Raw genomic sequence first — 13144 nt, forward strand, 5'->3', positions numbered from 1 at the left:
TGCTACAGAGAAGAATGATTTATTCAAAGCTGATTTTGCTGCAGAAAAGTCAACATCTAATATTTAGATCAAATTTAAATACTTTAGATATCTTAGTCTGAATCGTCTGGACAGATGGAAAAACACACATTTCCTCTTTGACCAGGACCATCACTGTGACATGAACCAAATAATGACTTATTTAATTTAAGAAAGCTCCAGAAATACATAAGTAATCCAAGTCCGACGCTTCAGAGAGAAACAGAGAGACTTACTCGCTTGGTGGAAAGCTCCATGCTGAGGATGGGAGTGGGACTCTGTGGGATGAAGAGGAGAAGTATAAATATAAGAAGTTACAGATAACGCGCGATGACAGACGGCGGCGTTCATCGATGCAGCGTGATAGGTGAGAATTATTAACGAGACGAGGAATAATGTAGGATTTAGGAGTAACTGCAGTGCCGGCTTCATCGGGCTCAAGTTTCCTGTTGCACAACTCAGAAAAATTCTTATTGGTGAATAAATGTGGGAGAAAGCAAAGACGAGCAGCGTTTAACAGCTGGAGCAGCTGGCAGCAGATAAACTTTTAAATCAGAATCAGAATCAGAATCAGAATCAGAATCAGAATCAGAAAGGGTTTATTGCCAAATGTTGAGCAGGTTTACAACATTAGGAAATTGCTGCGGTGCTTCAGTGAGATTATTAGTCAGTAAATCAGTGGACGAATAAAACTGGCCAACATGATATATAAACAACACGGTTCACTTATTAATTTTTATTACGTACATATTTTAACAGCGTTTATATATCGATGTTATAGTGGACAGATACTCATGTGAGCATAGTTTTGAGGATTCTTTGACTCTATACGCACGTTTAATGGCAGTACTTGTATCTTGTAACCTTTATATGTGTTTCACAGCTTATTTAATATTATTTGTACCCGAGCAGCGACTGCAGGTCCAGCTAAATTTGTTAGCATCTGGAAATTAAGCCCAGACTCCCCGATGCTCAAACCAAACCTACTTAAGTGACGGACTTGAACAAATGAACTTAGTTACTCCCTGTCAAAAACGACCCAGTTTATATAAAAAAGAACAAACACACGTTCTTATTTGCAGACGAACCCGCAGGAACGGAGGAGGAAAGGTCGACTCGCACGGCTGACTCCAAACCACAGACGCTGCTCCTTAAAAGCAGCAATAATTCAGCTGTTTGAGGTTGAGGAATGCCTCGCAGCGACTCGCGGCTGAGGTCAGGGCAACTACTGAGATTAGAAATCTAATAAGTCTCTTTCTTCTTCGGGGGGTAAAATTACCCCCCAGCTCCATTTTTCTGGCTCACTGACTGGGTAAAGCGTTTCACAAAGGGAGTCGACGACCCCTGACCGCGCTGAGCCGAGGAGTCGAAGTGAAGGAGAGAGAAAGTGTTTTACAGTGATACGACTATCCTGCGTTCTGTCACAGCCAGAAACTGAACGAGCTCGTGTGAAACTCGGTCAGGGTGCAGCCCGACCCCCCGCAGCCCCCCGCAGACTTCAGCCCATAGAAATAAAAGCTCTCGTTTCATACGCTGCCCACAGCTGTCCGGCTGTTTTGTGAGTCTGCTGGAAATGGGTTTGTTCCTGTCTTAATTTCAGCTGGAAGTAAACAGGCCGAGTGTGTGTGGCATCCTGTTTGTTTGTGGCTTCTCTTCCTTCACCTGCCCTCAGCTCCAGCACCGGCTGGGTTTCATTTCTCCGTTTAACTTTCTGCTTCCTTCCCTCTCTCCCGTCTTTTTATCCCCCTCCTCCTCTCCTGCATCCTTCACTCTATTTCTGTCCTCTGTGTTTTTTTCCACATTTAGTCCAGCTGTATTTTTTCCTTTCACCCTGATGCATCCATCCCTCCTCACGTCCCTCACTTCTCTCTCTTTGCCGTCCCCATTAGCTTATTTACCCAGATGACCTTGGGAAATATGTGCCCTGCTATCTGTTTTTGTGTTTAGTGGAGTTTTTCCAGAAAACGATGTTCGATCACACGGTCCGGGCCTGGCAGATGGACAGTGGGAGTCACGGAAACAAGCCCTGTGGTTTTAGCCATAAAAGTCCCGTGTAGTTCGCCTCTGAGCTCGAGGCTTAAAGGTTCTGTGGGAGACTCGTTTGAAATCAGGTGGTGCCGGCAGTGAGGCGTGCAGAGAGAGCTTCAAAGACAGCTGCAGCAGGACAGATGGCTCAGTTTCTGGGTGCTCGCACGCTTGAGCGACTGGACCAGTTTATCAAAAGGTGCTGTTAAAGGAGACTTGGGTTTGGCCTGGCAATATAAAACATGGGCATAAACACCATGATGTCACCTGTTGGTTTGTGAAATCCAGTCCTGAAATCTTCAGATTAGCATCTGGTGTTTGAGCGAGACACAGACCTGACTGTGAAACTGATTTTGTGAAGTCCTGAGTGAAGAATCGGCCCCGTCTGAAACTCTGAATGACCAAAATTTACAAAGTGAACTTCATGATTTATTCACTTTGACCTGAAAGAAACAACCGAGCCCACAAACTCATCAGGGAAGTGTTTACAGAGGCCCCGGCAACAGACGCCTACGGGAAGGAAGCGTTTCTGCAACCACAGGAGGCACATCAGCTGTTCAGACCCAGCAACTACATCCATCCTTTTATTTTGACTGTTTTTCTCTGATGGAGAAACTGAGGGCTGTTAGTCACAAAGTAAACCTGCTTTGTCATCAGGAAAGCGTTAATCACACAGAGCTATGTGGATATAACAGGTTGGAAAGCATTATCACCACCTCAGTGCTCTCCATCGCTCACAAACCTGTAATAACATCTCACCTGGAAGACTGTCAGCTCCTCCAGTATGACCTCCTCTGTGACCCAGTTGTCTTTAATGACAGACACCGCCTTCACCACCTTCCCATCATCTGCAACATAAAAGAGGATTTTTGACCGACGTGTGGGAATCCTGCAGCAAAACACACGTTTTCATTTCAGCTTTGAAACCAAACTCTGCCCCAATAAAACATCTGCAAAGACGGTCTTAGATTTATGCCGGCGTGATGAAACAGAAAGAATGCATCAGCCCCTCTTTAGAGAAACTGCAGCAGGAACAGCGAAAGTTTGACCCGTTATATCTTTCCCGAAGCAGAGCCAGGAGTTCTGTTTCACAACAGCCTCCCAGGAAAGCCCCTTCGGGAGATGACGCGTCTGAAAAACAAAGCTACACGACCAAAGCTCGTTCCCACGTTAGCACGGGACACAGCGGTAACCCTGGTAACAACGCTAAACAGGCACCTCGCGCACAATCTATGGCAGTTTGTTGTTACACGTGCCAGCTGTGACGGTGAAACCACACACTGCACTTAGGATGTAACACAGCAAAACCATATGGAACACAAACGCACACAAATCAACTGCTGAAGACGCAGACGGGCGCGCATTTGTACGTTTGCATGTTCAGGCATTCAAACACGCTCGCTCGCATCACGCCAGCATGCTCATAAAGCTCCGCTGTGGGAAACCGTGTGTGTTTGCAGCTGTTTGTGAGGCTACTGCATGCTGTGTGTGTGTCTGCAGACATGTCTGTCAAACAAGTGTGCCCTCATCACTGAGTAATGATGCGCTTCGATGCCTGTGGTCACCACGTTTAATTTCACAGTAAAAAATGTAATCTGGTAGCTTTGTGATTATACTGATCCCTGCATTTTTGTTTTCTTAGACTCTAAACACCGAGACCACAAATCAGCACAACCTGGAGATGAAACAAATCCAACAAGCTTCTATAAAATAATGTATGTGTTTCCCACTGGGTCCTTTATTTGCTTCAAACTGAACCAGAGTCAAACATAAACGAAGCACGACAGGCAGAGCGAGGACAGCCGCTAGTTTTTGTTTTTTTACTCATTTATTGTCACAAACATCCAGGACAGCAAAAAGTCAAATCTCAGTTTCAGAGAGAATCATGGATTTCTTAACCTTTACTAAAACAGATGGACTCGTTCTCAGAGGCACGTTTCTGTTAATCAGTGATGAAATAGCACTAACAAACTTTAAACTTCCACAGTTGCTTTGAAGCCTCACAGAGCAGCACAAAGGTGTTCGCTTTGAACTGAAACCAGCAGGTCACTTTTGACCTTTGGGGTTTATATTTAAGACCTCCATTAAGTCAGGTGAGGTCAGGGTTCATCGCTCCGGGAGACCCACATACATGAATCTGATCCCCTGCATACCAAACCCAGGCACAGACATCTCCACCTTTCATTTGTTATCATTCACCGTTTGAAACAAACATGCACAGATAAGGCGATAGGGAGAATGTGCAGGTGTCCGCGGCGTCATCGTGTCAGCCTCGGTGTTTATCAGAATACAGGAGCAGACGGATAAGAGCGCTGATAGTCCGTCCGAGTGATAGATGGTATGAACATAATAAAGCCATGCCACGAAGCTCCCGGTGCACAGCTTTTGTGCTGATGTTAATTCAGAGGATGTCTGGAGTGGTGACTTTTAAGCACTATGTGACCTTGGTGACCTCGCTCTGCCATCGTGGACGAGTTACGACGTTTCTTAAATGCTTCCATTCTCCAATAACACCACCTCCAGCTGATTGTGGAATATCTGCACACTGTCTCGTTGTAACAGTGGGGTCCTATCACAGTACAGTTTAAACCTTTTCTAAACCCATGCACTATTCATCCAATCACAGCAGGGTCTGTGAAAAGCTACAGGACAGAGCAGCTTAAAGTTACAGTGTTTGATTTAAACGAACTTAAGCATCTATCGGCGTATCTGTGAGCTGTTTGTTAAGATTTGCAACTCAGGATGAAAAAATTGTTTTGTGACCTGAAGCAGAGCAGAAAGTGCTGAATGACAGACCACGTCATGTTTTCTTGACAGCAGAAATGAAACACATCTGCACCATTTACTGCACATTAGCAGACTGATGAGCTAAATCTGAACTTAACTGGACTGGATATAAAAGAAGCTTCTGTAAGCTTTCAGCGCACAGAGCTGCGTTCACTTTAATACATTTGAACAGATAAACTAGAAGCCACAATCCAAACGAGTACTCGGCCACAGTGACCTGTAGACTTCTCAAAGCTGTATTTCAATCCTAAACGAAACGGTGTGATGCAGGCGTGTGATTAAAGAGTAGGATATTTTTAAAATGGGATATAACAAACCAATAAAAAAAGTCATCTGTCACTCAGAAAGCATGTAGAAATATTCCTCCTGGTGGTATTAGGTGAAAGATTAGAAGGAGCATTTATCAGGCAGGTGAATGTGGAGCTAACGGGGGGATGAGGTGGTGGAGAGGAATCCACTCAGCAGAGATGTATGGAGCAGTCGCAGCACCTCTGGCCCCCCGATCTGTCGCCAGCACTTAAATAACCGCTGCCATTAATCATGCGTGCGCACACACACACACACACACACACACACACACACACACACACACAAGCAAACGCACTTGTGTGCACATTAATGAACAAAGGCCCAACACACTCAGGAAATCATTCACCCCGTCACAATAAAAGCTCGCCATTTTTCACCGCCTTACAGATAATGAATGAAAACGTGTTTACACACAACAGGCGAGCCACAGTACGCCGCTCTAAAAGACGGTCCAATCACACGCTCGAGTTCAAACGCCCGCTCGCTCGGCCCCGCCTCAGCTGACCTTATTTTACCGACGGGTTTAAATCTCACAGCCGAGCGTCCAAAGTTTCACCGGGAACCGAATCTGAACGTTCTGCTGGTCTGTCAGTCGTGTCCCAACTAAGCTGATGTTTCCAGAGTCTGCAGATGTTCTGGCTCAAACACAGAGGAAGAATTATTCATGATTCATGGGTGTAAAAGTTACAAAATATTAAAAATTTTAAATCAGGGAAATGTGTTAAAGAAGGTTAAAAGAACACGTTAGAAACAGGACGTGTTAGAAATCCCTTCTGTGTTTCAAAGATTTCCAGCTATTCCTAAAATTCACATGTCACTATTAAACTGGAATTTAGTGCATCCATAAGAACACCACAACCTCCTTTGGTGAAGATTCAGTCAAAAAAAGACAACTCACAGCTCGATATTTGTCAATCCTGCCTCTTCTTTTATCGTTTTACTGTTTCAAAGTCAAAACGGTCTTTTCACCTTTTATCTCAACATTAAGTTTTGCTCTGTTCTCAGTGTAAAACCCACAAAACACCTTTTTGCGTTCCAGAGAAAACGTCACCAGTTTGCCTCCTTGTAACTCTGTAAACTTCTAAACTCTCTTTGCTTCATTTACACACTTTCCATCGCACTCTGAATCAGCTCAACTGATCTGTCTGGTAACAAACTGATGAGATTTCAGTCCCAGCTGCACACCGAGTCCGTTTTCCTCCACAGTCTCGATACTTTTCATTTTCTTCCCTCCCCTCTTCTCCTTCCCCTCGTCCTCCTCACCTGTGCCCAGGTGTAAGACGTCGTACGGTCCGTCCTCGGCGTCCACCCTGTCCACGACAACCTTCTTTAACGTGTAGGCCGAGTTGACGCGGGTTAAGATGGGCCGGCCGCCCAGAGGCAGGACGGGCTCCCACATCAGCTGATGCTGCCGCATGAAGCTCACCACCTCATCTGGGAAGTCCTTGGTGGATTTGTGGAGAGCATCGTAGGTCTCGCTGGGACACTGGAGGACCAGAGGGAGGAATACAGGAACAAACCATCAGCGGGGAAGACGAACGACTGAGTGAGGGAGCAGTGGACAACATAAGGTTCATGTTTGTCTGGTAAATGCAGCAGACAGAAAGAAACATGTAGTGAGAAGATTTTCTATTCAACGTTACTACACAGGTCGTGCTTTTTATCATTGTTTACATGGATTTAAAGAGTTTTTATTTCTAGAATAACAAAGTCAAAGATTTGGTTGAGCATTTTTTACCAAACAGAGTCACAATTCTGGAAGCTGAGCTTGTGCATCAGCTTGGACTTTAACCGGACTTTACCATTCAGTGTGGAGTAAGTATAACTTTACCTAGTCAGAGGGAGCATCCATCCATAATGATGGTCATTTATATCGGTTATATATCGGTTTGTATTTGTGCAGCTGGTGTATTTTTGTTTGTGCTCCAGGTCTGGTCGGTGCCTAACAGATATTTGAGCCTACACAGTTTACAGATGCTGGTTCCAGCTAATAAACGTGCTACAAAAATGGTACAGACCAGGCTTTAAAACATTTCACAAACTAGTAGGTGATTTCATGATGGCTACCTCCAGCAGTCTAGAGCCAACTCTGGTGGTTTGAAGAAAAAGTGAGGAGGCGAGGAAAGAAAAGGAATTACAGAAGGGATCGAAATGCTGAAGACAGGATTGTAAAAAGGAGAAAACACGAGTCGAGCACAGTGAAAAAGCTGAAGTCAACAAGACAGTGAGTCAGTGATCGGGGGATTAGAATCACAGCATCGCGCTGACGTTTTCATATTGCTATTAATCATATTAATCATCCTGCTACTTCAAACTTCTCCCCTGCAGCTCTGATGCGACTCACCTCTTCTGCAATCAGCCACATGATTCAGCACCACTCTGCAGAGCTCCGAGTCCCCCAGCAGGGAGAATGAAATAGCACCTGACACACACTAAAACCCCAGCACCTCCTGACAGGTTGAAGTTTCCCAGAGGACTTCACAGCTCAGGTGTTAAATCACCAGAGGTTTTCCTCTCGCAGCGCCATCAGCTTGTTTTCATTAGCAGTGTTGTGTGTGTTTGGAGTCTGATCTCACAGGAGAGTCTTAGTTATTCACACAAACATAAATACCGTCCTGTCGCCACTATATTAGCAGAGATTTATGGGCGACGAGGCTTTAAAAGGAGCAGCTTTTGAACATTAAAGTGACAGCCTGACCAAAACCTTACCCTGTGCTTAAAGGGCCGTTTCACCACAAATACTCGAGAGATGCTGAAGGTTATACTGCAGTGTTTTCAGACACAGTAATGTGAGGACAGTAATTTATTTATTTCACCATCTCAAGCCATTAATTTTACTTTAAACTGGCCTCAAATCAGTGCCTAAAAGAATAAAAATGTGACGTAAAAACCATCCAGACTGCAGACAGATGTTTGCTCTAAAGAACCAGGACTTTATAATAAAACTTTATTCTGTATAAGTTGGAGGATTCATGTGGGGATACCTGTATATTTACTGCACATTCATACACTCTACATTTTTGTAATAAGAGAACTGTGCAAAGATGTGACTCTTAGCTGTGTGCTGCTCTGCACTGTGGACAGAGGCTGTCCAATGCTGGGAGCAGCCTGCTGAGGAGCTGTGAGGTGCAGCCCTTCTTCTTCTTCTGGCTGAAGATTTAAGACTGTCTGTGCATTTGGGGATGACTTTAAGGGGGGATCACATTCCTCCATGACGGGAGTTTATGATGGATAATAATGCAAACACATGAACTGCGTACATGTATGCAAAGATATGATTTACAGGTGCTGTGCAAACCTCCCAGCAGTGAAGCTGTCCTCTGTTTCGTATCTTTAATCCCATCTGTTAGCATACTTCAGCTTTATTTCAGGAAGCTGTTATGTGGCTGACACAAAACTAGACGACAGTGCAGGGAGGTTTGGGGATTTTTCTTTATTTTTACACTGCTTATATAACAAAGGATCGCGTTGTAGTATATTAAAATGTTTCATGCTACAGTGGTTTGTTTTGGGGGCTTTTGGTGCGGGAGTACTCACGGTGCCAGGTCTTGGGTAGGGGATGTGACCCTTGTACTCGACCCAGCGATAGTCGGGACCTTCTTTATGGGCAAATGGTCCGTTGAAAGCAGTTCGAATGGACGCCATGGAGAACACACACACTGCTGAACCACGAAATATGGAGCTGTGGAAGAAAAAGGAGGTGTTGGTGACGGATGTGACAGAAAGATGGAGTTTGGGAGGTTAGGGGAAGCGGAGGAAAGAAGAACCCCAAAACAAGCCAGGAAGGAAGGAAGAATAAAAGAGGAAGGAGAAAGAAGGAAGCAGGAAAGGAAGGACACGAGGGGAAAAAAGGTGGAGTGCTTTCATACATTGGTTACAAAAACACAACCAGCTGGGCCTCTTCACCTTTGACCCTGGACACCTCCCACATCTGACCTCTGCTCCTTTGCACCCCTGAGTGTGCACGTGCCAGCCTGGCAGTGGGCGTGCACATACAGGAAGAGGACGCCCTCCCTCTTCCCTTGAAAACTGTTTCCTTCAGTTTTCAAAGCCTAAATGTCAATAAAGTTCTCCTTGAATCAGAAGTTCGGTGATGAACATGTGCAGCGGCGAGCTCATGAGCACCACTGAGGACAGAGTGACACGGCCTGGCACCACATAATAATCACGTGACTTTTAAAGATCTTTAAAATCGTGCATTTTAAAAGGATTTCTTGAGAAACGTAAAAGTTTAAGCAGCTCGTGTTAAAGTGGTCTCTGAAATAAACCAGATACATGTAAGTGACTGCACGGCTGAACACGCCCTCACCTGGACGTGCTGAAGACTCCATAGATGGTCGGGTTCTGAGGGTCCTTGGTCTCCAGGACAAAGACGTCCTCTAAGGAAACACAGAGGCTGCTTTTAAACTCAGAATCATGAACAATGTGCAGCAGTAAAACCGTGTTATTCAGACTGAGGGAGGAAGACTGGAAGAAGTTTAGATTTGCCTCGTTAGCGTCACTTCACCTGTAAATCATTCACAGTTGCACAAATTTGTACCAATAAAGTTTTAATCAGTGGCTGATGTGACAGTTTGGATGAACCTTTGTAACCTCAGGCCTCCTAAAGACAAGACAGGACAGTGTGTGGAAGGAAAGGAGGAGACAAATATAACAGCGTCAGCGTTTTAAAGTTGGGACGATAAGGCGAGAGCACAGGCGAGGCGTACTGTACTAAGATTATTCAGGAGAGGTCACGTAAGAAAACATCCAGAGAGGAAGGAAAAGGAGGAGGAGGAGGAGTTTTTTACCAAGCTCATCAAACTGCGTGTCGACTCCAGACGGGCCGGGGACAGAACAGACCAGCCGGGCTTTGAGGAAGGTGGTCCAGCGGTTGATGAGACTCCTCCTCCCGCCGAGATCGTTCTGGATTGAGGAAGAGATGAGAGAGGGAAGGATGACGGTTAGATTTAAAGGAGCAGTACAGTGAGGGAGGAAGGGAAGGAAACATAAAAAGGAGACATCGTCTACAACCTTCGTCCGTCTCCACAGATCTGCATTTCTGTTCAGTTCAAGAACACAAACCTTAACTCCTTCATTTAAAGCTCTGAAACTAAAAAAGCTTTAGATGTATTTACTTGTTTTGGTGCTTTTTACTTAATAAATTTATTACCCAGATGTGTTTTAAATATGAAAACTGATTTTCTTTAGTTCTTATGGTAATAAACTGAATATCTGTGTCTCAGACGGGCTTAGCTTTTTAACTGTTTATATTTAACTGAGAAAACTAAAGATAAATCACACATGAAGCAAAACAGGCGTCAGAAAGCCTGTTAACAGTTATAACAGTGATGCGGGACAGCAGAACAGAGAACCCTGATCCCCGTCACGGATTCCTTAATCACGTCGAGGCTGCTCGTCGTTACCTTGCAGACTCGGGCCACGCGGCTGTACACCCTCTTGTCCCACTGCCCGGCCTCCACCGCCCTCTCCTTGAAGAAGAAGTAGACTTTATCATCGTCCGGGCTGCGCGTGTCAGGGATGGAGAAGGAGCCCACAAAATCTGGCTCTGAGAGGGAGACGGTACACATTTGACTCTGTGAGCTTCTCTCTGTTTCTATAGATTATTTGTAAATTACAGGTATAACAAGTGAAGGAGTAATAGAAGACTCATGGAGGAGGAGCTATCATCAGCTTAAACTGTCAGAAAACGTGTGTCTTTCGTTTCTTTTCATTTGTTTTTCTTTCTGCTACTGCATTTTGTTTTATGTCTTATGTACCTTATCCAAGCTTATTATTATCAATTTCAAAAATTAATTATTAACAATTTTCACAGTTTTCTTGTCTTGTGCTTTCTATCTACCACTCACTCCGATGGATGCATCGGAGAGCAGCTTGGTGTTAGTATTAAACTACACAACTAATAAGTCCAGGCTAGGTGTGTGTCTCACATACACACACACACATTCTCATTTTGATATCTTAGTGAGGACATCCCATTGACATGATGCATTCCGTAGCCCATAACCCTGACCATCAAAAATAACCCTAACAATAACCTAACTGTAAACCTGACACTAAAACCACACACACACACACACACACACACACACACACACACACACACACACACACACACACACACACACAATAAGCAAGTATACAAAATGAGAAAAGGAATGAAACAAAAAAAAGAACCAAACAGGCTCAAAGCTCAGGAGTCCTAAAACCTTTAGAATAATTCATCGTCTCGGCTCTCAGAGCAGGGACATTAATGCTCATGTATGACAACCACAGACTAAGTAATGGTCTCCTGATTAGTTAAAAGTACCTTTAGTGAGAGCAGCTCCCCAGGATGATGGATGCAAAGCTGTATTTCCGACCAGGCAAAGTGGATGTCTGCACCCTTCAGAGGCCCTAAAAGCTGCTTTCTTTCATCCTTACTGATATCAGTGGTTGGGTTTGTCTAAGAAAATGTGAGCGGTGTGCACTCTGCATCCATTCTTTAAAAAGATTTGGTGGAATCGTGTGTCTACCTCTGGTTTCATACTAGGGTTTAAATCTATTGCCACACAGTTGTATTCAACGTTGAATTTTTGCACATAACTTTTTACTTCTGCAGGACTTATTGTGCACATGGTTCATATACGGTAGCAAACGTTTGTCCAGGGGACCATTAACCGGTAAGTGTTTCCATGTGTTGCAGAAGTTTATCTGGTGTGTCGAACGGATAACAAAAGAAACGGAGCTTCTTACCGTTGAGCCAGTTGTGATCGTAGGCTTCAGTGCGGATGTAATGCTGGCTGCTGCCCTGGATGGATGTCCTGAAGATCGCAGCGTTGGCTCCCATGAAATCGACCGAGGTACCCGCGTACAGATCCCCGTCTAGGGAGAAAGAAAAGGAACGACTGCCTGAACAAGAACAATAAATTTGCGTGAAACATATTTTCCTACATTCAGGAGTTGACCAGTACACAGAGCGTCTGTTTTATAGCTCCGCCTTCGACTGAAGGCTCTGCATTCTCTGCAGGCCCAGAGCAGAACAGCAAATATCTGAAAACTGATTCATGAAAACATTCATCTGTAAGAAAACAATGAAGCAAAATATTTCTGACATCATTTCCTGAAAAAAATGTCTTAATAAGGTTGTAAAAAATCACTTAATTGGTCCTCAGTGTTTGTTTTGTGGTTTTAAGGAGCTGAATATTAACTGAAACACTGGCCGTCTCTCCCTGGGTACCTTCATGTGAAAAATGAAAACAGTCTGGTCCTCTTAATTGCACCTCCATAACTTCAGTGTTGACTCCTTGTTTTAACTACATGTTTACATGTAATTTAACCTCCCGCGGCACTCAGACACGTCCAGGTACAGCACATGCAGTCCGCTCAGCGTACACAGCTTTTACTCATTAAGCAGCTTTTTCTAATAAACAGCTCAGACCGTAAACATCCGAAAAACATGTGACGGCGTGCACAGATCCTCCAGCTCATGTAGGAAGGACACATTTAAGATCAGGATGTTGTCACTGCAAAGGCTCTACTAGTCTTACTAGAGTTTAGTGATTTTCATCAGTCACCAAATCAACACATTTTTCAACTCTATCAACTAAACAAACAGATTTAGAGCGTGTCTGATGTCCTTATCTTGATTTCTTAGGCTTGTCCAATGACTGAGGGCGCTCACATGAAGGTCTTTCACCTCACAACATGACTAAGCTGTTTAATAAGCATCACGTTGTGTTTATTGCTCAGTTATTTTAACATTAAAATTACTGAATTCCAAACAAACACTAACAACTCCCCACGCAGAGGCGCCTCGGCCAGGGCCTGATGGGTTTCTGTCCCTGTGTGCTGTCTTGCAGGTTCCTGGTAGGCGGAGTTAATCGGTGCAACTGGGAGCACCTGGCTGGTTTAATTGGCAATATAGTGACAATATATTTACAAACCAGGTTTGCAACGCTTTACTGAACCTTTTCTGCTTTCTTGCTATCATGCAAACACTTTTCTGGGGGCACAAAACCAGTAG

The 13144-nt window shown here is 44.3% G+C and overlaps 1 protein-coding gene across 3 annotated transcripts in view; it reads right to left on the reverse strand.

Moving 5' to 3' along the window:
• The window catches only part of LOC147331417 (semaphorin-3D-like), a 110590-nt gene that overhangs the window by 6584 nt on the left and 90862 nt on the right, over nt 1-13144 (reverse strand). For all 3 annotated transcript variants that reach the window (XM_086293722.1, XM_086293720.1, XM_086293721.1), the window contains exons 7-14: nt 11875-12003; nt 10545-10687; nt 9930-10044; nt 9449-9518; nt 8677-8821; nt 6403-6625; nt 2803-2891; nt 255-296 (exon numbers count right to left, since the gene is read on the reverse strand). In XM_086293722.1, coding sequence (XP_086149848.1) covers nt 255-296; nt 2803-2891; nt 6403-6625; nt 8677-8821; nt 9449-9518; nt 9930-10044; nt 10545-10687; nt 11875-12003 — 956 coding nt within the window. The remainder of the gene's footprint in view (nt 1-254; nt 297-2802; nt 2892-6402; nt 6626-8676; nt 8822-9448; nt 9519-9929; nt 10045-10544; nt 10688-11874; nt 12004-13144) is intronic.

Source organism: Aulonocara sp. 'chitande type north' Nkhata Bay, linkage group LG5 (genome assembly GCF_057382095.1).
Source record: "Aulonocara sp. 'chitande type north' Nkhata Bay isolate Kocher_YH1m ecotype deep benthic linkage group LG5, A_spYH_male_GT1.1, whole genome shotgun sequence".
Classification (NCBI taxonomy): domain Eukaryota; kingdom Metazoa; phylum Chordata; class Actinopteri; order Cichliformes; family Cichlidae; genus Aulonocara; species Aulonocara sp. 'chitande type north' Nkhata Bay.